Source organism: Strix aluco, chromosome W, assembly GCF_031877795.1.
Source record: "Strix aluco isolate bStrAlu1 chromosome W, bStrAlu1.hap1, whole genome shotgun sequence".
NCBI classification, from domain to species: domain Eukaryota; kingdom Metazoa; phylum Chordata; class Aves; order Strigiformes; family Strigidae; genus Strix; species Strix aluco.
The window spans coordinates 46,786,148-46,813,191 of NC_133970.1; the positions used below are offsets into that span (position 1 = coordinate 46,786,148).

The 27,044-nt window shown below is 43.7% G+C and overlaps 1 protein-coding gene and 1 long non-coding RNA gene across 2 annotated transcripts; one reads left to right on the forward strand and one right to left on the reverse strand.

Annotated features, from left to right (window-relative positions):
• Positions 1-12,823: 12,823 nt before the first annotated feature.
• Positions 12,824-23,803, reverse strand: LOC141917650 (uncharacterized). Its single transcript, XM_074811013.1, has 3 exons — positions 23,669-23,803; positions 22,388-23,397; positions 12,824-13,125 (listed from the first exon to the last, which is right to left on the reverse strand). Exons 1-3 carry the CDS (start codon positions 23,682-23,684, stop codon positions 12,937-12,939), a joined length of 1,215 nt encoding a protein of 404 aa, XP_074667114.1. The 5' UTR covers positions 23,685-23,803; the 3' UTR covers positions 12,824-12,936.
• LOC141917654 (uncharacterized) lies at positions 20,592-21,878 on the forward strand. Its single transcript, XR_012621391.1, has 2 exons — positions 20,592-21,669; positions 21,716-21,878. It is a non-coding gene; the product is annotated as an uncharacterized LOC141917654 (long non-coding RNA).
• Positions 23,804-27,044: the final 3,241 nt, after the last annotated feature.

Sequence of the window (27,044 nt, forward strand, 5' to 3'; positions counted from 1 at the left end):
TTGTAATATTTGCCTTATGTAAAAAAAAAAAAAGGAAAATTTTCCTTAAAACATACAGAAGGGGATCAAAAATGAAATAGACATTTATTAAAGGAGAGGCAGTTAAACACTAGAATATCATGCCCAGACTGCAATGGATTTTCTACTAATGAAAATATTCAAATCATAATTAGCTTTTTGTGGGTAGGGTCAAAGTATCTGTTTTAGTTTAGAGGATACCTATAGACTTTATTATGGATGAAGACACAGTAATCAAAACAATACCTTATGGATTTACATCTATTCATTTATGCTGGATAATCAACAACCACGGCTTTACTAAAACCTAGAAAAGGCAGTGGATGTCCCCGAGATGAGTATTTCCATGCTTGATTCCAAAAATGCCATCATGTGCTGTTCAACATCTCACAGTGCTGGCAGAAGCATCCCAGACATGGAGACCAACTCACATTCAGAATGGAAGTAACTCTAATGGGAACAATGCAGAGTTCACTAATTTACAACTGCTATAGGCTGAATTTCACTCATTATGCTTAAGGCAGTTCAGACAGCACAAAATAAACACAATTCCCATTTATAACACAGCAGCCCAAACTTTTCAACACTGAGAAATACCTCTTTCAGGACACCAGTGCACATCAGGGCTAAAAGGAAAAGCAAACCTTTCCACAGAGGTGATGGAATCTCCTCTGGGACAGAGCAGCAGAGGAAGCTTTCTGCTTACAAGTGTCTGTCACAGGGACTGCAAAACATGCAGATGCAGAAATCACTTCTTCAAGAGAAAGAAGAAAAGAAAGGTGGCAGAGGGGAAATAGTACATCCTCCTGTTGTTTTCCCTTTCCCTCCCTGCTCCAGCCATGAAGCCAGCAGCAGGAGCTGGTTAAGGAAAGGCAGGAGATCTGCAGGTGTTTGAGATGCTTGCTACTCCTGCTGCTGCTTAGAGACCACACACAGCACATTCCTTTGTCCCTGTAGCTGAACAGAAGCAAGGAAGCATTTTGCTCTTCCACTACTGCATGCCAAATGGAGTAAGCCTGAAGGACAGAAAATGACTACCAAGATGTCGGGTACGACTTGAAGGACTCAGACAGAATGGCCTGTACTGCTCCGTTGTTAGAGGGGGACGTACTGGAACTTGTAGGCTACAAACCTTGGGAGGCCTGAAAAAGGGAAGAGAAAAGCGCTGAGAAAAGTGCTGATATGGTGAAGAATTGCTAACCTGTGAGTCATGCTTGATAAAGGGCCGAAGACGGTGCAGACAGCTAGGAATTTAGAGTTTTTTACAGGAGTGGCTTAGTTGCTATTAGTCCAATTGCTAAAGTTTAAGTAGCTACCAATTAGCGCACACTGATAAGAATTCTGAAGCATAGCAACCAATCAATTTAACACACGCATCTTCTGATTTTCTATAAAAATGAGTGTTACATGTAATAAAGTGGAGAACTTTGCTTGCATCAAGCCTGTCTCCCGTCTCTCAATCGCGGCACCAAAAGATGAACCATACTGATATAGTATACGTCACATTTGCTAGTAGCCATGGTTAATGATTATGCTAGTAGCTATAGTTACCATGTGGGAACAATTGCGAGGTCAAGCAAGAAGAACAAGCTTCGATCTCCAAACCTTAGAAAAAAGGTGGAACATCCTGGACCATAAAGACAATGTCTGGGATTGTTTTGAGGATGAATTATTTGACAACCTGGCAGAGTGACTACTCACTTACTTAACTTGGCAATAAAACTAACTTTTGAGTGTCCTGAAAGTGAACTGTCTTCATTATAATATTAAAAACCACACCCACAGGTCAAAAAGACCCCTGCCCAGGTCAAGACCCTTCCCCTGAGCATGCGCAGTAGTAGAAGCATTATATAAGCTGTATTATAATTGTATGTTAATCACTAACCAATCAGTATCTAATAGACATGTTATGGAAAAGTACTAATCTCTGATTTTTGTGTATAAAAGGAGCATGAAAACCTGTTATTGGGGTGCTTGATTTGTGGAAAAGTCCACCGAGCACCCAGGCCTGAATAAATACAATATCTCTCCTGAGCGTGTTAAGACTGGGTTATTGCACGCCGGGCACGAATCCGCTTTTCAGGTAACAATATTGACTTCAGTATACTTCATCTGGCTGTCCACTTCAAAAAGCTTCTTATAAACATTAAACTCTTGTTCCATGTTTGCTGCATCTCACCAAATTTCATGTAGAATGCATCCATATTTCTGTGGAATAAATTCAGCTTTGCTTGCAGGCATTGCTCCAGAGAACTTCAGATCCAAAAGTTAAGATGTGCTGTTCACCTCTCCTACGTCAAATAGTAAAAGGTTCTCCAGGCTAGCTTGTGCTGCTGGTCGCATGTATGCAATCCCTGTGATTTTAACAGATGTGCCCAACTGACTGGAGTTCAGTGAACTGTTCTGGGAGTTCCCAAAAAGGCACAGAACCCCAGCAGTATTTTAGTCAGTGAGGAAAGCAGAACCAGCTCCTAACACACAGAGAGCAGACAGTTTGTCTTAAACAGTGTATTGGGTTTGGCTGGGATGGAGTTACCTTCCCCATAGCAGCCCTCATAGTGCTGTGCTGTGTATTGGTAGCTAGAAAGGTGTTGCTAACACACCCGCATTTTGGCTACTGCTGAGCAGTGCTGGCACAGCATCAAGGCTGTCTCACCAACATTCCCCCTCTTGCCCTCAAAGGCCAGTAGGCTGAGGGTGGGCAAGTGCTTGGGAAGGGACATAGCCAGGACAGCTGGCCCAAACTGACCAAAGGGCTATTCCATACCATATGACGTCTGCTCAGCAATAAGAGCTAAGAGAAAGGAGGAGGAGGGGAGGCATTCATTATTATGATGTTTGTCTTCCAGAGCAACCGGTACATGTACTGAGGCCCCACTTCCCAGGAAGTGGCTGGACATTGCCTGCTGATGGGAAGCAGAGAATAAATCTTTTGTTTTACTTTGCTTTCTTGTGTGGCCTTTGCTTTTGCTTTATTAAACTGCCTTTATCTTGACCCACAAGGTTTTTTCCATCTTATTTTCTTCCCCCCTGTCCTGCTGAGGAGGGGAGTGATAGAGCAGCTTGGTGGGCACCTGGCAACCAGCCAAGGTCAACCCACTACAAACAGTAATAGCTTTTATCTACTCCATTTTGAGAAGAGAAATAATAAACTATAAATTTTTAATTTAGAACCAAAAATATTTTATGTGTGCATGCAAACAGGTCTGAAAAGTCTGCACTAACTCAAGAATTGAAATGCTATCTGTAGATAACCATTACCCAGGTAGCAGTTCAGATGGCTTTTATTCAAACCGATACAGTAGAGAAAATTCACTTTAAATGCGGTAAACTTGAAAGGAAGGACCATCACCAAACTGTCATTCACAAATAAGACAAGATCAATTCCTGCTGAAAACACGTTTCCTTTTTCCAGCTGGGAACTTAGTATAGGGAAACATCACAACTGAGAAAATGTTTCAGATTACAGAAATAAGCTTGCTTTCATTAACCTAACCATTGGTAATCTTTTCTGGTGTGGGTGTGTATATGTACTCTAAAGCAATCCCTTCTCCTCTCAGGAGATAAAACTTATGCAAACAATACTTGCTAGCAATGAAAACATGTCAACAGCTTTCTAGTTTGTTATGCTATTTAATATCAAGTTTGTACCAAGCACAGTGTGGGAATCAAAAAAAAAAAATTACTGAAAAATGCACAAAGTTATTTGCAATGTTATTCAGGTAAAATTCAGAACAGTTTAGTTAAAGCAGCCTAGAATGATTCTGAAGTTCAGGAGGACTTTAAGAGTCTTGGAGATGTTCTCATGAGCCAAGCAGGCATAAACAAAAGAGAATCTTAAATATGAGATAAGTCTGAGGTTAAAATAAGCCAGCATAGATAAAAACAAAACCAACCAAAAAAACCCATACTTTATCTGGCATGAAACTCTCAGCAAGTCACAACACAAATGTCCATCCTCGCCACGTAGTCAAATGAAAAATATGGGGCTAGATGGACAATACAGTATTCTAAGAAAATTCCCCCTGAAAGTTCACTTTACATTTAATAACTTGCATATAAAAATTGTATAAACCACACTTTTTCCATCACAAAGCTTAAATATGTTACCTGAAATAATTTATCATCTGGTTGAAATAAAGTTTGAGATAGCAGTTTGCAGATAAAAGATGCATGCTTCTACCTTGCACTGGTTTATTTCACTATTTAGAGATTATTTAGCACACATTAATGCCACAGAACATTCTTCAGTTCCCACGTATAGCAAACAATTCCACTCTGTAGTAAGTGACAAGTGCCACACTCATCTGAAAAGACCGAGACTAATTCATGATCTGGAAAAACCCAAATAGCACTGCCCAGAAGTATGATAATGGACATCTGAGAACAAAATTTGGCACATATTCCTTACAAAATTTGTGCCTTGATGACTGATAATAAAGGACTCCTAGATACAGCAGCCCAGACCAAGACAAGGTTCCTCCTTTGAGCATAAAACCAAAATGAAAGAAAAGCTTATGAGAATTTCTCAGAGATTTATATTGAACTAGGTGATGCAAAGTTGGCAATGGAATGCTGCCTTGGTTAACATCCAGATTTGGACCATATGTTTCTAGGTCTAATACCTAAAGTGCATCAACTTCTCATGAACAAGGAAAAAAAGCCTTTAACATGCATGCAAGAAGTATTTGGAAAGTGCCAGAAGTACAAGAGCACTCATGGAAGCCTGATAAAGATTTCATACACTTTCATACAAGAGTAACAGTACAAACAGTTTTAAGAAAATCCTACGGATACTGAAAATATTTTTATGGGGAAAGGCTTCTATTTTTAGAAGTTATAGCAGTTAAATAAAGGTTATCAGAAAAACACAAGGCCAGAATGGATACAAAAGAGATTAGAGTCCCGTAGCTCAGCCAACAAGGTGTGAAAGAACAGCAAGATCTGAAACATCCCAGATCTGTACAACTAGCAAAACCACTGCTTCCCTTTTGCTAGCACTACTGCTCACAAGCAATTCGGGAATTGTATGAGCAGAAAAATAACTCTACTAACAGAAGCAATCTCTTTTCTGGGTTTAAATCTTTAGATCAATTTAGCTCTAGCATCAAAACTTCACTGAGTTACAGTATTCCACCTTTGGTATTTTATTTTTCCTTTGTTTCTGGGACAGCCAACAACTAAAAGGAGGTAGAAGAAACAAATGATAAAGCAACAGGTGGGAACAACCCAGAAGATCTAGACAATACACAAAGGAATAAGGCTTGTGGAAATGCAGCTTGATTTGCTAAGTCAAGTCTTCACTCAGCAGCTAAATGAATTCTCTAAGGCCTCTGATGCCTGCCAGCAGTTGATGCTAATTGCTGTAAGGGGCTTCAAACAAGAATGCACCCAAGGACATAATTTTTGCAGCTGTGATGGGTACATCCTGGGGAGGGCAGAGAAACCAACAGACACCTGTGGGAGCCAAAGATAAGAAAGCTGAGAAACTTTACAGACAGAGCCATGAGCCAAGACAAGATCTTATATGAAAGACTCAGAGTTCATGGAAAGGACACCAAGAGACACCTCTTCAACAACCACTAGGGACCACCACAGACCACCGAAAACCCCCATGGAAGCCCCTCAGAGACCCTGCCCCAAATTTTAGTACGCTTGCACAATGTATTAACATGTGCATTAGATCCTCTGGAAATAGGTGTGTACTTCTCGGGAATTACATGAATATTCATTTCTATTATTGTATATAAGTGTGCTTTTGTCTTTTGGCATGCATGTTAGGTGGACTGATCCCCCATGCATCCAGTGCTGCAATAAAGAATGCCTGCCTTCTAAAACTGCAAACTAAGTCTTAGAGGGTTCTTTTGAGACTGAATTTACAGTAACACCTCCACTGAAGATAATTTTATAATCTCTCAGAATAAGTTTCAAAACTTCACTATTCACTTTCATAGAAACCAAAGGTTTTTTTATTAATAAACATTTTTTCAGTATACTGTCCAGTAGGAGCAGGACAAATAAGAACAGAGCACCCTTGATCAACTTCCTCTGCATTAGCTGCCCTTTCACTACTTTCTACAAAAACCCAAGAACTAACCTCACCATGCATTACCTTCTATAAATCTTGACAACAATGCTAATTTGTCATGGTTTAAACCCAGAGGGCAACTAAGCACCATGCAGCTACTCACTCACTCCTTCCCCCTCAGGGATGGGGAGGAGAAAATAAAAAAAAAGGCTCAGGGATCAAGACTCACCAATTATGGTCACGGGCAAAAGACAGACTTGATTGGGGAAGAAGAAAAAAATAACATCAATTTAATTTGAACACCACTACCACCAACAATTAATTTACCAATCAGAGTAGGACTGAGAAAAACAACCACATCTTAAAAACACCTCTCCCTACCCCTCCCTTCTTCCCAGGCTCAGCTTTGCTCCCAATTTCTCTACCTCCTTCCCCCGAGTGGCACAGGGAGCAGTGTGGGTTGGGGGTTGCAGTTAGTTCATCACCCGTTGTTTCTGCCACTCCTTCCTCCACAGGAGGAAGACTCCTTGCACTCTTCCCCTACTCCAGTGTGGGGTCCCTGTACTTGGCACTGGTGAGGCCACACCTCAATTACTGTGTTCAGTTTTGGGCCCCTCACTACAAAAAGAACATTGAATTACTCGAGCGTGTCCAGAGAAGGGCAACGAAGCTGGTGAAGGGTCTGGAGCACATGTCGTACGAGGAGCGGCTGAGGGAACTGGGGTTGTTTAGTCTGGAGAAGAGGAGGCTGAGGGGAGACCTCATCGCTCTCTACAACTACCTGAAAGGAGGTTGCAGAGAGCTGGGGATGAGTCTCTTTAACGAAGTAACAAGCAATAGGACAAGAGGGAATGGCCTCAAGTTGCGCCAGGGAAGGCTTAGACTGGATATTAGGAAGTATTTCTTTCCAGAACAGGTTGTTAGGCGTTGGAATGGGCTGCCCAGGGCAGTGGTGGAGTCCCCATCCCTGGAGGTGTTTAAGAGTTGGACTGACCCAGCGCTGAGGGATATGGTGGAGTTGAGAACGGTCAGTGTGAGGTTAACGGTTGGACTAGATGATCTTCAATGTCTTTTCCAACCTAGATGATTCTGTGATTCTGTCCCACTCACAGGAGACTGTTCACAAACTCCTCCAACGCGAGTCCTTCCCACAAGCTGCAGCTCTTCATGAACTGCTCCAGTGTGTGTCCCTGCCGCAGGGTGCAGCCCTCCCAGCAACAGACTGCTCCAGCACAGGCTTCTCTCAGAGTCCCAGCCTTCTTTGGGCGAAGACACCTGCTCCAGCATGGGGCCCTCCACAGGCTGCAGGTGGGCATCTGCTCCACCAGTGACCTCTATGGGCTGCAGGGGAATCTCTGCTCCCTCTGCACACCTCCTCCTCCCTCACCTCCTTTCTTCCACTGACCTCAGCGTTTACAGAGGTATCTCCCTCACAGCTACTCCTCCTCCTCCTCCCCCCAGGTTCCCCTTCTTAAATACATTATCACAGATGTGTGGCCATCATCTCTAATTGGCTCAGCCTTGGCCAGAAGCAGGTCCAACTTGGAGCCAGGGGAACTTCTAGAAGCTTCTCACAGGAGCCACCTCTGTAGCCTCCTCCCTCGCTACCTGTTACAAGTCGGACTAGGAGCCCAGAAAGTCATAAATGTTCTGTAATCCCCTCTAATTAAGGTTCTGTAATTAAGGTGAAATGACACCAAACAGCCAGTTAAAATGTTTTACTTGCAGTAGAAATAGCTTAAACTTGGAAAAGGATAATAAGCAACGTGGTCTCTTATAAATCTATAAGAAAGATAAGAAAGGAAATAAAATGAAAAGAAAGGAGAGAAAGAGAGTCAAAGAAATCCAGATCACCACCCCTAGGTTCCAGCATTGTCTCAGGTCTGGTAATCTTAGGTGGTGGGTGCACACACAGCAGTTTTCTGTCACCTTTTAAATTCATCTTATCAGCTGATTAGCATACTAGACAAAGAGAGGCAGGTATTCCATGAACTCATTTCCATGAGAGACGAGGAAAAGATGGAGCATGGGTTCTGCACATACATTGAGGGGGAACAGTGACGCATGGAAACAAACTCTACAACTCGGAGAGAGTTATAAAGCAGGCATGTTTATTCCGGCCGGAATGCAAGGGGATTCCTCCACAAAGCTTGCACGCTGTCTCGGCAAGCAGCCAGATATTTATTACACTAAAGCATACATATTCATAGGGCTACACAATGCAAACATGCCTATGCATAAGTTGGGTGGGGTTAGTTCAAAAGGTTAGTGTTAGCAGTTTGTTATCTTTGCACCTGCGGATTGCCTCTTGGTGGTCGTCTTCGGGGGTCTTCTGGAGGAAGGCCCACAGTCTTCCTTGTCATATAATTTTCACCTTTTGAATGGAATGCCGAGCTGGCAGGGCCCCAGCTCACAGTGCCAGTCTCCTCAAGATAGTTGCTCTCCCAAAGATAACTGAGTCTCCAGGATGTTCATATTATCTCTGCTTTGTAACTCAAGGTTAGCTATTACCTTCTTATCACTGAATCCACAGAGCAGTCTGGGCAAGCAGGATTCTTAAGCAACATTCAAAAATCATCATATGTTGCTATAAGTAAATAATTTGCAAGGAAAGTGATCATTTCTCTGTATCAACAGGGTGCCCCAACTCCCTCGTCCAATTGAGTCAGTGGTCGTGCTTGCCCTGCCACCTTTACTTCTCCCCCAGATTTTTGCTGACTTCATGCTTCTTGAGCAATCATCTAGCTTCTAGCTCCCGATGCTCACCTCTTACCAATCCTTATCACCTCTTCAATGGCAAAATTGTTAGCAAGGCCTGCACAGTATCGGGGCTTACACAATAGAGCCACAAGTATCAGTGATTAGCAGTACAATTCCCCCCTTTGAAACATATCTAAGGAGTTTGACAATGCAATGGAAAGGGAGTAGGGACATGCATCCTTTGATACACTCTGCTTCCTTTGGCAGAGTTCCTTAGACTAATCACAAAGGCCACAGCTTGTCATTGAGGTTTTCTGCGTCAATGAATATTGGAGTTATTAACTCCTTCAGTTCCTTACACTACCAACACCCTACCACACACAAACCCAACACCTAATTCATCAGACTTCAGTACCATGCTGCAAATAGGCTGAATGGCAGGACCTACAGTGCTGCTACAAATAAACACAGTGTGTTGACTCATCAAGTGATCTAACATGCTGTATGAAGCATATACAGATAAAGTAAAGTTTGATGGCCTTTTCCTTCATGGTACAAAACAAGGGCATGCATGGAGTGGACACTTTTCAGTCTATATTAACTCAAAACGATGGAGCAAAAGGTTTCATGAGACAACTAACAGCTCACTGCTATCAGAAGGGTAGGCTCACCCCTTTCTGCATCCCCTCCCAACTGCACGTTCCCATCCCTTCCATGCCACCAACCCTTGGTGCTAATCTGATCCCTCATATGACACTAGTCAGTTCACTGACCCATCAGAAAATGCACATAACAGGTATGGTGGGTTGAGCCTGGCTGGATGCCTGGTGCCCACCAAGCCACTCAATCACTTGAAGGGAAGTTGCTACAAGTATACTTGAAATTGCTAATGTACAGGGACCTGTAAAGTAGGACATTTAGTTTTAACATTAACCATCACTTGTGTTTTACTACCTTTTATTTTTCCTGTATTTTACTGTAATGTATATAATTTCATTTATACTTTTTCCTAACTACCCTCTGTAGTCATTACCCACTTGTAAGATGTTTTGAAACCTTTAACTCCTTGCCTAGTGACATGCGGAGTAACGACTTTACAACCAGTAAGGTTATAAAGAAGGTATGTTTATTCAGCGCTGGGTGCACAGGGGATCGCTCCTCCACAAGCATGCACACCTTGGAGTGAAAAGCGGCTCCTTTCTATAGTGTAAATAAAGCGTTTACTTATTCATTATAATTCCAAGAATAGGGAGAGATATTACAATTAGATTTGAGAAATCATTATCATAAATCCTGCCCCAAGTCCCTCCTCGTTGTGCCTGCGCAGTGGCTTCTGGTGGTCTTGGGCGGGGGTCTTCAGGGTGAAAATTGAAGATGCCTCCTCTTCCTCTCGTGACTTTTCACCTAGTTAGCATTTCTATAGTCATGACAACTTAGTCTTCATTGAGTCCCCATTCCTTATCTTGGGACTCAGTAGTTGCAGCTCCTCCCTTATCTCAAGAGCCCATCCTGCTGAGAGCCCACCCTGCTGAGAGGCCTGCATCTATTTTTTTAAGGTTCCTCACTTCAATTCCCCCCTTTCTTTTCCTAGTAGTAAATTCTTTTACTTCTTTCGTTAGCTAAAATTCACTCATAATCCTTATACTAACTAATGGTTTTACTTATTGAAATTTACTTCTAAATCTAACACTTATATTTATCTTATAGTTTAAATCCAGTTTTCAGGGCCTTATTGTTTTTTGGTATCGGAGTAAAGTGAAGAGCCTCGTATATAGCCTGTATACGCCTGGTAAGTCTCCAATTCCAGACATATATGGCTATAGTGAGAATTAGTAGGATTGCTACTGCTATCAGCAATGCTATAATTGGGTGGAGAGCTATAGTAAGTATTCCGGTAGCTGTAGGTGACCACCCAAGGAGAGTATCCCACCAGTGGTGATCAGTGGTCTTCTGTACTTGTGTTAGAATCTCATGAATTTGTTCTGTATCATGTTTTACTACAACCAACGTTTCTTTTCCTTTCCTTTTTACATCTTCTAGGATGGAGAGTAAGTCTTTATGTTGTAACATTTCTTTAATCCTATTCAAATTCATTCCTATAGAGACAGGATCTATTTTTCTAATCAAGGTATAATCTGATTCTATTACCTGAGAGGTTAGTACTGGGATAGTATAGGCAAAATCACACCCTTCAATTTTTGTGAAATTGCATACACAATGATTGGAATAGATTCCTATCTTTACCCTATGATAGCCATCTATGAGCACACTTGTGCAAAGGGTACGAAGACATATGCACCCTTCTCCTATATATATCATGACTGTATCATTGTTTATGGATGACTGTATCTCAAAATGACACACTTTCTGATGTGTGTCTAAGCACATGTCTTCGGCCTGTATGCCGTTCCCTTCACAAACGTATCCCTGCTGGCCCATATTAATGCATAGTTCTGTGTTGACGGTTTGCCATTTATCCCCTTGCTTCCATGCCCATCTCCTATGCCCTACTGGACTGATTATCATTCCCCCATGGTGTAGTCCTATAGAGGTAACAGGGTATATGCTATGTTGGGCAGCATCTACAACTGTTAATGCAAAGGCAATTATTTTGTCATCCTGACTTTCATATGTAAAATTCACCAGTTTCCACCAGGACTGCAACTCCCTCTCTTGAGGTTTTGCCTTATCCCAAATTATCTTTCTAATCTCTGTTGGGAGGATTCCTTCTTCGCCTTCTCTTAAGATATCGGAAATGACAATTTGCATCCACATTTGTGCCTGGATGCAACTAAGGGCCCAGGATATGTCTTTTGGTATCATTTCCAATCCTTCTACTATCATCAAATGGTCCTTAATATTGTTTTTTTCCCAATCAGGGAGTAGTTTAGACGTCAGCCATTCATGATTCCCTAAGGCTAACAAGGATGATATCAAAGGTTGTTTTAGTTTGACCAGCTCTCCGGTTGTGGATGCCCGCTTGTTCATTATTACTTCTGGGTCTATGCTGTTTAGTACTCCTAGTCCTGTTCCTAAGACCCCTGTCACATCCCTTTTTGACCTCATAGTGCGAGATTTTAACCACTCTCTCCATCCCTCCTGGGTTGCTTTTATAAATGGGAGGCATTTTTGGTGGACGCCTGACATATCTAGTTGCAAATGTAATTCTATTTGCTTCAATGACCATTTAGGATTGTACAATACAATCTGCTGACCTGTTTTCCGAATTATGTGTGGGCCTGTTTCATAAATATGGTATCCAGGGTATGGGGGAGCCATTAACTTGACCATTGTTGTCATTGTTGGCTTAACCGTCATCGTCGTTGGCTTTATTGGCCTTGTTCCATTTTTAATTCTAAAAATTATGTTTTCATCTGGACGTTTCCATATACAGCTGACTTCTGCTGTCTCAGTTAATGAAAAACTCAGCCAAGTTGATTCAGCTTGGACTTGGATTTGAAATTTAAATTTTAACCCATTTCCCTGTCGTTTCCATAGACATTCCACCATAACATTTTGTTCTAAAATGTGGTCGTGCCAACACTCAGGCTTACTACCATCACAGTCTGTAACGCTTTTACCCTGTGAGGTTGAAATTGATATCTGGGTGGACCCACTATACTTGGTTCCATCCACCATTCGACATCCTATGCTAATTTCTTCCCCGGATATCCCCCATATCTGAGGGATTCCTTCACCTTCATTCCATATTCCCTCTTTATATACATAACCTCCAGAGCCTTCTTTGTACATGACCACAGTAGCTAAAGTTAGCCCTTGTATATCTGATTTTTTCCCCATTGTCTCTGTGTGTGCCAAATGAGCCCGTGACCACGGCCACTTGTCATTGCCAACACCCGGGGTGCTACAGCATCCCAGTTCACAGCATCTCCATAGATCAAACAATCGTTTAGAAAACCTTGTGATTTGCTTCCAACTAGGGGGTTGAGTTACAACACTTATAATACTTGCCGGTTCAAAACTGTTCCTTGCACAACCTATTAACATTCCCCCTTTTTTTGCCATGATTTCATAATTTCCTGCTTCCTCATCCCAGACCCATGAGTCATTCAGATACAGAGACACTTGTATTGCTACTACCACTAGATGTTGGTTTTTCTTATTTGGCCGAAACATATACATTGGTGACAAAAAAGAGCTGCTTCCCACTGCCATATCCTGACTCAATATTATGACCGAGATAAGAATAATTTCCCTGGTTGGACTTGTGTGATTCTCCATTGGGACTTAGGTGCCTTCTTCACTTGTGAGTGATGAATCCAGGCGTTCTGTTCCTTGATTTTGATAGCCGTGTAAGAGGTCAGCAGTACTTGAAACGGTCCTTCCCACTGTGGTTCCAGGGTCTTATCTGCAAAAGACTTCACATATACAAAATCGCCAGGCGATATCTTATGTACGGGTCCATCAAGCCCCCTGCCTCTAGTACTATATACATGTTTCTCAATCTTTCTGAGTTGTTTGCTCAACTCTATGAGGTACCCATTCATTATTTCCTCCCCTACTTGTGATGATATCCCCATCTTTACAGAATACGGTCTTCCATATAGAATTTCAAAAGAACTTATCCCCTCCTTGGCTCTGGGCCTTGTCCTGATTCGTAAGAGTGCCAGAGGCAAAGACTGTGGCCAAGCCAAATTTGCTTCTTGTCCCAATTTCACAAACTGTTGTTTAATCAAGTGCTTCATTTTCTCTACCTGGCCACTCGATTGCGGTCGATAAGGTGTATGCAGCTGCCAATCAATTCCTAACAGCAAACTCACTTGTTGAACTATTTTTGATATAAAGTGTGATCCCCTATCTGAGGACATTGCTGATGGTACACCAAACCTTGGAATGATTTCTTGTAGCAAGACTTTGGTGACCTCTCGGGCTTTTGCCGTTCTACAAGGAAACGCTTCTGGCCATCCTGAAAAAGTATCCGTTAATACCAGCAAATACCAGTACCCCCCTGTGGTAGGTAGGGTCCGGCGACCGGAAGATATCGCGTTGTACGGAAAGATAAGCTAGGGTCCGGCGACCGGAAGATATCGTGTTGTACGGAAAGATAGAGCCTCCCTCCCTGCAACCAATCAATATGGATCTCTGACGTAAGCAGGCGGAAGTGACGAGGTAAACCCAGGTGATATAAGGCAGTGTAACCTTTCAATAAATGCCATTTTGCCTCCACCACATTGGTGTATGTGTGCTGATGGACCAAGCAACCTGGGATTGGTTGCCGTGCCGTTCCTGAATCAGGTCGCCACGCCTTGAGAAAGGCAACAAAGTGGTGCCGAAACCCGGGAATTTCGCCTGGATTTGGTGAACGGCGGCCGGAGCGGCAGGACCAGCCCGGCGGGGAGGACGCTCCCGGACCATCAAGGAGAATGGAAGCCCTTGTAAAGGTCGTATCTGAGCTGCATAAGCAGTGGGGGATTGATTGTAAGCCTAAAGATTTTACCCTTGCAGTTGCGAGGCTTTTACAGATTGGGGTCATTGATCAGCCGGTGGATATACTCCACCCAGAAACGTGGGATAAATGCACTAAAGTGTTTGCCGAGGAGACCATGTCCTCAGGCACGGCAAAACACCTTAAGGCATGGGGGAAGGTCGTGCAGGCTTTGAAAAAAGCCCTGCAGGAGCAGGAAATGTGGAGGGCGGCAAGGGACTGTTTATTAGCTGTCCCGAAACTTGGGGTCGGAGCAGCCACACAGACCTCACGCCCTCTAAATGATGATAATTCAGCGGACCCTGGGGACCGGCGGGAGGGTGATACCCCCCCCCCCTCAATCCCCAAACCACCCTACTCCGCTCGTGAGGGATCAGGGGCGGGCGGAGTCCCTCTGGGGTGGGCTGGCCGGGGAGGCTGGGAATGCCGCAGAGAAAATAGAATCTGATAACATCTGGGTGAGACCGCTGCCCTATGCGCCTCTGAATGGCACTGACCGGGAAGAGGAAGGGAGGGGCGATGATGTTCTTGGTGAAGATAAGGAAGGAATGCAAGATTTAATGAATACACGTGGGCAAGAAGATAAGGACAACAAAAAAGAGAAAGGCGGTATGGACAATCAAAAGGGGAAAGCCAATCAGAGCATTTACCCAGTAATATGCCCGCACTCTCCACCAATGGAGAGTGAGGAGGAGGAGAATGGTAGGGATGGTCAGAAAGGGGAGGCGGAGGCAACTAAGGAGTGGAGGACCAATCAGAATGTCCCCCTACAAACATGCCCCTATAGAGTAAACTCCTCCCTGGTCAGACAAGGGGGCGAGTCGAAGGGGAGGGAATTGCCCGATTACGGACAAAGTAGGAGGGGTCGAAGTCCCAAAAAGGAATGTAGGCGGGACAGGAGCCCAAAGAAAAAACATCAGAGCCTGGAAGTGACTAGTGAGTCAAGTTCCGATCTTGAGTCGGATGCAGATGGAGACGACTGGCTTACGGCTGATTTAAACTCAGATGAAGATGAGACAAAAATTGGAACTCGATATAATACTGCTCATAGCAAAAAAGGAATACGAGAGAATAAAATTCCTCTTACGGATTGGAGGAAAATAAAAATTGCATGTGCAGATTGGGCCCCCTCAGCCGCGCTAGCATACCCGGTTAGAGTAATGGGAGATGGTGATGGGGCACGAAGAGTGTACTCTCCTATAAATCCTAAAGATATACAGGCGATCATTAAGGCGATCGCTGATAAGGGGCTCAATTCTGCCATGGTCTCTACTTTAGTAGATGGCATCTTTGGAGGAGATGACATGCTCCCATTTGATATAAAACAAACCTGCAGGCTGATTTTTGATGGCGCAGGGATGATAGTTTTCAAACAAGATTGGGAGGACAACTGCGTGAGACAATTAGCTCAGGTAACAGGGGTGGACCACCCATTGTATGGTTCTAGTTTACAACGATTGATGGGAACGGATCCAACAATGATCACACCTCAAGCGCAGGCTCTGGGTCTGCGAGCCCATGAGGTGATGACAACCACCCGTGCAGCTAGGGAAGCTATTCGTACAGCTTCTAAGGTTATTGCCAAGCCGTCCCCATGGTCAACTATAAAACAAAATGAGAGTGAGAGTTTCGCGCAGTTTGTGGATCGCCTTCAAGCAGCGATTGACTCTTCCTCCCTGCCTGCAGAGGCAAAGGGTCCGGTAGTCGCAGACTGTTTACGCCAACAATACAATGCCAGCACTAAAGAAATTTTACAATCGCTGCCGGTGGGGTCGAGTTTGGCAGACATGATTAGACATGTCGCGAAAGAGGAACATTTAGTCCCGATTCAAGCAGCTGTCCATACCGCAATAGCTAGCATAATGGCATGTTTTAAATGTGGCCAAGCAGGCCATATCATGGCAAATTGCCCTCAATTAATGAATCCACCCACGATACCTACCTCACGTCAGATATCACCTAAAGGTCCATGTTGGCGCTGCGGTAAGAATGGACATCATGCAAAGGAATGTAAATTGAAGAGTCAGGGAAACGGGAGGGGGAGGAGGCGCCTGAGCCACGCACAGCTTCCTCCCGTACGAGATATGAGGCGGCTCAACCTTGTCAATCCTGGGTGGGATCCGGTGCCCCCAAACCTGCCACCAAACTATATCGACCCCCGAGGGGGCCAGATATCCTCGAAACCATTGCCCCCTCAGGGAACGACCAACATTACAGCTCAACAAATGGGAAATCAGCCAACTCAACCTACGCTGCAGGGACCGCCTTCAGGGAGCGGGACCCTAGGGTGGCCTTGGCAATAAGATGTGATAGTCCACCGATAGTGTGGGGAATTTGTTCCCTTTATGACGCACCCAATGGCACTACTATCAACGTCCCCTTCTTAATTGATACGGGAGCGGATGTAACAGTTATTTCTGAAACGAATTGGCCCTCGGGATGGAAATTGGAGGAAGCCCCCATGGTAGGTGGAGTTGGGGGAATGACTCGAGCCCGAAAGAGTACCCAGTTAATAGCAATTACGCTCCATACTGAGAGGGGACCAGAAAAAACTATTGCCCTTTTCCCATATGTCATGTCAAAAGTCCCACCCCTATTGGGAAGGGACGCGTTAGCATTATTAGATGCTAGAGTGACAAATTTGTTCATGATAAGGACTGCGGCAGCATATCCATTTCCACCAATTAGACTAATGTGGAAATCATCTGACCCAGTATGGGTTGAACAGTGGCCATTGTCGAAGCCTCGAATGGAAGCTCTTTTAGAGTTGGTAAATTGTGAGCTACAACGAGGTCACATTGAACCTTCTACCAGTCCATGGAATACTCCAGTTTTCGTAATACCTAAACGAAACAGTACAGAATACCGCCTTCTCCATGATTTACGTGAGGTAAATAAGAGAATTCAGCCCATGGGTCAGGTTCAAACGTTGTTACCCATGAATTCTATGATACCGAAAGGGCAACCATGTGCGATCCTTGACATCAAAGATTGTTTCTTTTCAATACCTCTGCATGATGACGATAAGGAGTGATTTGCTTTTTCTGTTGTATTTCCGAATAGTCAACAACCTAATCTATGTTTTCAATGGAAGGTGTTACCCCAAGGGATGGTTAACTCGCCTACTATTTGTCAGATCACGGTTGATCGGGCGTTAGCACCAGTCCGACGCAGTAATCCAATTGCGACCATCATTCAATATATGGATGACATCTTGATTGCCGCCCCGTCAGGTAGCCGAGTAGATCAGTTAGTATTAACGGTTTCAGAAACTTTGCGGGCAAATGGGTTTGAGATCGCGAGCTCTAAAATTAAAAAGGGGCCATGTGTAAGCTTTTTGGGAACTGAAATCACAAGTTCATATATAACCCCTCCTCAAGTAAAGATCCATCGAAACATCAAAACGCTCCATGATGTGCAACAATTGGTGGGGTCCTTACAATGGCTCCGTAACATCATTTTAATCCCACCAAAAATCATGGCTTCCCTATATGATCTTTTGAAAGGGAAGCAGCCTTGGGAAAAGAAAGTTCTAACAACCGAGGCAATGGATTCTCTTGATTTTATTGAGCAACAGATGTCTTCTAGTATGCTCGCTAGATGGAGCCCTGCTATACCAATTGACTTGTATGTGCACTTTACAACAGGGGGAGGAGTAGGGGCGCTAGCCCAAGGTCCCCCTGAAAAAGCTCAACCAATACAATGGATAGTTTTGGGAAAACCGTCACGTGCATTCTTTTCAGGAATCGAGTGTCTTGGCAACCTCATTATGAAAGGCAGAAAACTTGCATTGAGACACTTAGGCATTGAACCCGCAAAAATATATCTACCCTTTCGTAAGCAGCTGTCGATACAATCAGTAGTGATGTCAGAACACCTTGCTATAGCCATTGCCGGATTCGGTGGAGAAATACAATATGCCGTGAAGCCCCCCTGGACTCAGTTGTTGACAATTGTTGATCTTGACCTTCCTCAAAAGATCATAGACCGGCCTCAACCGGGACCAACGATCTTTACAGACGCGTCCTCAATAACTTCAACCGCAGTAGCTGTGTGGCAGTCGGGAGAAGAATGGCATTGTACCAAAATGACCGATCGTACACTCTCGGTCCAGTTACTTGAAGCATCTGCCGTAGCATTAGCATGTGGGCTATTCCCCACAGAACATCTTAACATAGTCACTGATTCTTTGTTTGTAGTTAAATTATGCGTGGCCATGTCGGGACCTGGTGTGTCGACATCTACAGCGGCCTTAATGCTGGAAAAAGCACTATATTCTCGACAGGGTACCATATCGGTCATCCACGTTAATAGCCACAGCCCGGTTAAAGGTTTCTTTCAAAAGGGCAATGATAAAGCAGCTGCAGCTGCCAAAGGATTGTGGACTTTAAGGGATGCTCGTTTGTTACATGAGTCCCTTCACATTGGAGCTAGAGCACTGGCTAAGAAGTGTGGTGTCTCAATTACAGATGCGAAACATGTAGTCGCTACATGTCCTCATTGCCAGAAAGCTCCCCTTTGGTCTAGTGGAGTTAATCCTCGAGGCCTTAAAGCCTCCGAAGTATGGCAGACAGATTTTACGCATTGCCAATTGTTGAAACCTCGGGCTTGGCTAGCAGTGACTGTAGATACATTTAGTGGAATGATTGTAGCCACACAACATCTTAAGACTAATTCCAAAACAACCATCCAACATTGGCTGACAGCGATGGCGTGGCTTGGTGTTCCTAATCAGATCAAAACGGACAATGGACCAAATTTTGTCTCTAAATCTGTGCAGGTCTTTGTTCAGAAGTGGGGCATTACTTTGTTACATGGTATCCCGTATAATAGTACGGGCCAGGCCATCGTTGAACGTGCGAATCAAACTTTGAAATCAAAACTAGAGGTGCTAGCAAAGGCAGAAGGTTTTGATAATGCCATCCCCTCAGGAGACCAAGCACAACTTCTTGCAACAGCTCTATTAGCCTTAAATCAGTACCCTAGAGGTGAAGAAGTAAATAGCCCGGCCCAGAAACATTGGGCCACAAGGGCTATGGAGGAAGGCCCATTGGTCAGAGCCAGAAATGAACTGGGTGAATGGGAACAGGGGTGGAGGTTGGTTCTTACGGGGCGAGGATATGCAGCTATTAAAAAAGACGGTAGAATTAAGTGGTGTCCACTCAAGTCCATCAAACCAGATCTTCAGATTTGCGATAATGGCAATAGTACTACTACTAATAATAACAACAATAGTAATGGAATTAAACTAACAAAAACTGTAAGTTCTTGTTCACAGGATCAATTTATTGGGCACCCCCGTAATTCGTACACTCCGATGAGCAACAGGGATGACGGAGCAGTAGAGACCCCAACAGAATCAGAGAAGCCTGTACTGACAGCCGCATCAACAGAACCTAGACGTCGGCAGAACAACTTTCGTAGAAAGGATCTACGACATCTTTGCGTACTTCTAATTCTAGGGTTTGTCATTATGGGAGAAGCAAGATCAAATTACAATCACCATCAGCCATTCAGGTGGGTCCTGCGGGACCCAACAAATAATCGAGTAATAAAGGAAAATATAACAGCAGGGGCTCCGACTTTTATGATTACATTCGGAGCTCTATTTCCTGGAGTAGCAGGCCCCGCAGCAATAAACCCAAATATTAGGAGACATGGACAAACATATGGGGAAATATATTGGTGCCCAGGTTCAAATCCAGGGAAAAGTTATTGTAACTACCCTGGATATTGGTTTTGTGGATATTGGGGTTGTGAAACCATAGTGACGGGTAATAGATGGACACCAGAAAGAAAGGATGAATTTTTACGAGTGAGCTGGGGATCTAACCATTTCCAGTTGGTTTTGGAAATTTTAAATCCGGGTGATTCAGGATGGCTTTTAGGTAAGATGTGGTCTCCGTTTCTTCAGAGAAGTTACAAAGATATGGGAGTACTTGTGCAGATCATTAAGACTGTACCCCAGGCACCTCAAGCTATTGGGCCCAATCTAGTCCTTAATCCACAGACGCCTAAACCTGTAAGACATGACACTACGACTGCCGTTAGAAAAGCGACTCCTACTGATGCTGAAATTTTGACAACGTTTGATCCTAAACTACCCCCTTTATGGAAATTACTAAATTCGACATACCAAATATTAAATTCAACAAATCCAAAGATGATGACACATTGTTGGCTTTGTTATGATGTATGACCTCCTCTTTATGAGGCAGTGGGTATACCTTCTGAACCAAAATGGGTGAGTGGGCCTAATCTGATACAATGTTTGTGGAACAATTCTCAAAACAAACAGGGAGTAACAATGCAACAAGTGTCAGGGCAAGGTGCATGTGTTGGTGTAATACCTCTTGAAAAAAGAAGTCTATGTAAGTTTGAGATTATACAAGACAGACAACAACTTAATAAAAACAACGGAAAAATAGCTGATTGGTTAGTCCCGGCTACTAATACAAAATGGATATGTTCAAAGGCCAGAATTACTCCATGTATATCTATTAGGAAACTTAAGATAAAAGCCAAATTTTGTATACAAGTATTAATTATTCCGAGAATTATATATCACCCGGAGGAATATGTTTATGATCATTTGACTTCTTCAACCTTGCACCATGTACAAAAGCGAGAACCTTTTACTGCTCTGACCATAGCTACCCTATTGACCATAGGAGCCGCGGGAGCAGGAACAGGAATAGCTTCATTAGTTGAGCAGAATCAAAAATTTCATTCCCTTAGAATGGCAGTGGATGAGGATCTTACTCGAATTGAGAAATCAATCAGCGCTTTAGAACAATCGCTGAGTTCATTGTTGGAAGTAGTTCTCCAAAATCGTAGAGGATTAGATCTCTTGTTTTTACAACAAGGAGGATTATGTGCTGCTTTGGGGGAAGAATGCTGTATATATGCAGACAACACTGGTGTCGTTCATGATACTATGGCCAAACTCCGGGAGGGTTTAGAAAAAAGAAAGAGGGATAGGGAAGCCCAGCAAGGATGGTTTGAGTCGTGGTTTAATCGTACGCCATGGCTAACCACCCTCATTTCTACGCTAATGGGACCGATTATACTGTTCATGCTAGTGTTGATTTTTGGACCATGTATATTGAACAGGCTTGTGCTGTTTGTTAAGAGTCGACTAGAAAAAGTTAACATAATGTTAGTAGAACGTCGACAGTTGCTTTGAGAACGCAACATTAGTATATAATCTTAGTTTGATCATTTTTATATAGAAAGGTATGTTCTATGATTAATGAATTTCTTCTATTTTCTATTTGTCCGATATGTCCTATGTTTTATATAAGCTCTTTATTGTAACCTTTTTAGTTCGTTATGGTTTATCAACTTAATCACACGTAATAAGGGATTTTTAGTCATTTTAGATGCTACTAACTTAATGTGCCTTGTATTTTATATTTTTAAACTTTTATACTTCTGCCCATTTACTTTAAGCATAGGGAGGGGGGAAATGTGGTAGGTATGGTCCGGCGACCGGAAGATATCGCGTTGTACGGAAAGATAAGCTAGGGTCCGGCGACCGGAAGATATCGTGTTGTACGGAAAGATAGAGCCTCCCTCCCTGCAACCAATCAATATGGATCTCTGACGTAAGCAGGCGGAAGTGACGAGGTAAACCCAGGTGATATAAGGCAGTGTAACCTTTCAATAAATGCCATTTTGCCTCCACCACATTGGTGTATGTGTGCTGATGGACCAAGCAACCTGGGATTGGTTGCCGTGCCGTTCCTGAATCAGGTCGCCACGCCTTGAGAAAGGCAACACCCCCCTTTCCTTGGGAGTTCCGAGAAATCAATTTGCCACTGTTGCCCAGGCAGGTTACCTCTGCCTATCTGTCCTACTTCGAATTTTGGGCCTCCTTTGGGGTTAGTCTGAAGGCAAAGATCACACTGTTGAGTTACTTGCCTCACTGTCGTATACAGATTTCTTGCAACAATCTTCCCAATTAAGTATTTATATAATGCTTCCATCCCCCAATGACCCTTTCTATGTTCTTCCCGAACTACCGCCCATATCATGTGTGAGGGGACTATGATTTTCTTCTGTGAGGTACTAGCCCATCCATCCTGATTATATTTTCCATCTAAATCCCCTATAAGTTTAAGGTCTTCCTTATTGTAGCGGGGTTTTTCCCCTAGTGTGACCTTACCATCTGGGATTAGTGCTCCCTCGGTTACCTGTTCCATCTGTGCCACTCGTTTTGCCTTTCTGTCCGCGAGCTCATTGCCTCTTTCTATGTCTGATTGTACTTTCTGGTGTGCCTTTATATGCATGATAGCCACCCTTTCTGGTAATTGAACGGCTTCTAAGAGTTTCAGAATCTCTGTGGCATGTTTGATGGCTTTTCCTTGAGAGTTCAAAAGTCCTCTTTCCTTCCAGATGGCCCCATGAGCATGCACCACTCCAAATGCATATTTCGAATCAGTCCATATGTTGATTTTCAGCCCTTTAGCCCTCTCAAGGGCCTTTGTTAAGGCAATTATTTCGGCTTTCTGGGCTGAAGTCGAAGCAGGTAATGGCCCAGAATCCAGGACTTCACTGGTTGTTGTGACCGCATACCCCGAGTGTCGGGTACCACTTACCATATAACTGCTTCCATCGGTAAACCAATCATCGGCTCCCTCCAACGGAGTGTCTTTCAGATCTGGTCGGCTGGAGTACACGGCTTCAATAGTTTCTAGGCAGTCATGTTCCAAAAGTTCTCCGTTCCTGCCATCTAGGAAAGAAGCTGGGTTGACAATGTTAGTCACCACTATTTCTACATCATCTAGTTCTACCATGATAGCCTGGTACCTCAGGTATCTCTGTGGTGACAGCCAGTGACCACCTTTAGCTTCTAAGACCGCTGATACAGTGTGGGAGACAAACACAGTCATTTTCTGACCCAGGGTAAATTTACGAGCTTCCTGGATATTCAAGATTATGGCTGCCACTGCTCTGAGACATCCTGGCCATCCTTTCGCAGCCTTGTCTAATTGCTTGGAGAAATAGGCCACAGTCCTTCGATAGGGCCCAAGGTCTTGGGTTAGGATTCCCAAAGCTATTCCCTGTTTTTCGTGCGAGAATAGAGAGAAAGGTTTACTCACATCCGGGAGTCCAAGTGCAGGTGCTGACATCAGGGCCTTTTTCAAGTCCATATAGGCCCTGTCTGCATCTGGGGTCCATTCCAATCTGTTTCCGCTTGTGCCTGCCTTAATAAGGTCATACAGAGGTTTGACCAGGAGCCCGTAGTTGTATATCCAAAGCCTACACCACCCAGTCACGCCTAAAAAGGTGCGCAGTTCTTTCACAGTTCTGGGTTGTGGTGTTTGGCAAATTGCCTCTTTTCGGGATTGCCCCAGGGTACGGACTCCCGCGCTTATCTCATAGCCCATATAGACAACCTGTTGTTGTACCACTTGCGCCTTCTTCTGGGAGACTCTATACCCCTGTAGACCCAAAAAGTTTAGGAGGCTCACCGTCCAGGCGATACATCCTTCTCTGGTTTCCGTAGCGACAAGCAGGTCATCCACGTATTGGAGAATCTTGCCTTTGTCAGGTGGCTGGTCCCAGCTTTCAAGATCTTTAGCTAATTGATTACCAAATATCGTGGGGCTGTTCTTAAATCCTTGAGGCAGCACCGTCCAGGGTAGTTGAATTTTGCGGCCTGTTTTGTGATTTTCCCATTCAAAAGCAAATAATTTCTGGCTAGACTCGTGGAGAGGGAGGCAAAAGAAGGCATCTTTTAAATCTAGAACGGTAAACCAGGCTAGTTCCTGGGTTAAGGTGGTGAGCAAGGTATAAGGGTTAGCCACTACAGGATATAGATCTTCGGTTATTTTATTAATTGCCCTTAGATCCTGCACCACCCGGTAGGACCCATCTGGTTTCTTTACTGGAAGGATAGGGGTACTGAAATCAGATTCGCATTCCCTCAGCAATCCCTGATCTAAAAATCTCTCAATGATGGGCTGAATGCCTTCCCAATCCTCCCTTTTTAGAGGATATTGTTTTATCCTTACTGGTTTTTGCCCTTCTTTTAATTTTACTATAACTGGCATAGCATTTTTAGCCTGCCCTGGTATATCTGTTGCCCATACTCCGGGGTATACCTGGTCCATAATTTCTTTACTAATTACTTCTTCTTTTATTGGAAGATTTGTTAAAAGTAAGCTCATCATTTGTATATATTGTTGATTATTTACCTTCAGAGTAACTTCTCCTTTTTTGAATGTAATTATGGCTTTCAATTGTTCCAAAAGATCTCTTCCCAGAAGAGCTTTGGGTGAATTTGGTAGATACAAGAATTTATGTATACCCATTTGCTTTCCCAATTTATATTTTAATGGCTTACAAAAATAAGCTTTTTCAGTTTGTCCAGTAGCTCCTTTTACCATCACATAATCAAGCTCTGATGCCCCTAGGAGAAGAATAAGTACTGAATAAGTTGCTCTGGTATCTACTAAAAATTCTATTTCTCTTTGTTCTTTCCCTAGCTTCGTTGTAACCAGTGGATCCGCTAGGGTGGACTCCTCCGGTCCCTGTCAATCTGTATTTATTGATGCAAGTACTTTCCGCTTTTGTTTCGGACAGGCAGCCTTCCAGTGTCCTCTTTCTTTACAAAATGCACACTGGTCTTTATCCAGAAACCCCTTCTTAAATTTTCTCCCCTGTAGTTCATCTATTACTGCCACCACTCTTTCTTGCCCCTTCCTATATTCGTCCTCCCTGTTGCTAAACACCCTCCATGCTTCATCCAGTAATACTTCTAGGTTCCTGCTTTCCGTGGTGCGTAGTTTCTGCAACTTACGCCTGATATCCCCTGTGGATTGCCCCAAAAATAATGATACCAGCTGTTGTATTCCCACTTCGGATCCTGGGTCTAGTGGCGTATTTCGACGCATCACTTCCCTTAGCCGATCCAGGAATTCAGAAGGTGATTCCGAAGGACCCTGCTTAATTGCATATAATGCTGACCAATTTATATTTTTGGGCATGGCCCTTTCCAATCCCTTTAAGATTAAATCCTGGTATCCTTTTAACCTGTCCATTTGAGCAGAACTGTTCGGATTCCACCTTGGGTCCTGAAGGGGAAAGAAATCCTTACCCTCGTTCCCCGTGGTTCTGCAATAGTCTGAGGCCAAATCACCTGCTGCTTTCAAAACCAATTGTTTCTCGGTCTCTGTTAGGTAATCCAGTAGTAACTGTATATCATTCCAATCAGGATTATGTTGTTTCAGTATAAACTGAAATTGTCTGGTCACGCTTATTGGGTCACTCCAGAACTCCTTTACAGCTCTTTTCCAATTTTCTAAGTCTGTGCTGGAAAAGGGTATTTTTATTAGCATGGCTCCCCCATCTGGACCGACTGCCTCCCTGAGGGGTGCCTGAAGAATTGTTTGGGCAGATTTTCCCTGTGTGCGGGAAGACACCGGGCTACCTGGGGGAGAGGGGGCAGGAGTAGGGTCTGAATCTGAGTCTTGTTCTTGTTTTTGTGGCCGTGGAGGAGACTGCTTTTGTGGGGGAGGCTTAAATAAGTCTGTCAGGTCGGGGTCTGATCCTTGGTGCACCTTTCCAATTTTTGTACATCTCTGGCCAATACTACATGCTGAGCAACATTGTCTCAGTTTTGCTTTTAATCCTTTATTGTTTTCTCGCTCCAAAGCGAGCACCAGGGGATCTTGTGGTACGATTAGACCGCAATCCCTTTGGCAATCAGGATGATTATGAATAGTGAAAAACACGTCCGCATATGATACTTCATCCCACTTCCCCTCCCTTCTTAAGAACAACATTAACTGTAGGAGGGTATTATAGTCCAAAGTGCCATTTAGTGGCCATTGTGCCTCATTGTCCAGTTTATAAAGTGGCCACCACTGATTGCAATATTTTATAAGAGTCTTTTTATTTTCTGTGCCCCCAGACCTAATGATAGCTTTCCAATGCATTAGTATACATCATAAGGGGCTTTTCTTTAGGACTCCTTTGCTGTGGGTATTTCCCATCCTGCTCCCACCCAAATCCCAAAGAGTTTGCTTCAGATTAAAGTGGGAACAAACGGGGGACACTCCTATACTTTCTCTTTACACTTGAAATTTCCCAATTTTATCCCAAAGCACAACCTATCTCAACTGCGACAACCTTAATATTGGTACAGGCAATTACTACAACTGAAACAAGCCGAACCCCAGTGGCTTTTACACTATACACAGAGTCGATGTGTTACCACAGAATACAGCAACAAAAGCAACAAAGGATTACAACAATTATTATTCCGGCTACTATCCCACCAACAGTCGTCAGGGACATACAACCCATCATACCAGCCTCATACACTCTTAATATGTTAAGTTGGATATCCCCCTACGACCACTTTGCTCGCTTGGCAGCTGAATTCGCTTCGTTCGTCTCCGGCCGCTCTCCTCGCAGAGAACATGGAACCGCGGATCAGAACTCTGCACTCGCTTCGCAGCTGTGCTGTGTCTCACTCACACTCTGCAAGCACTCAGTCACACAGTTACTTAAAGGGCCCATCTTGCTTTTTACTCACACTCATGCTACAAAGTGTACCAATTAAGATAATAGCTAAATTCGCGTACCACATAAATCGTAAACCGTTAATCGTTTACCACAGGTATAAAGCCAGTTAACTTAAATGTAACACATATAATTTCAATATTTCGATTTCCCATGGGTTACAACAGATGATATGAACGACAGCTATCCCGTTTAACACCTTAAACAGAGCTCTTTCCGAGGCGCCTTAACCAAACTGGGTTCCCTCTAGGCTGTGCGCCAGACGTCTCTGCGCGCCTTACCAGTCACCCGTGGGACCACGCTACTTATGCTGTGCGC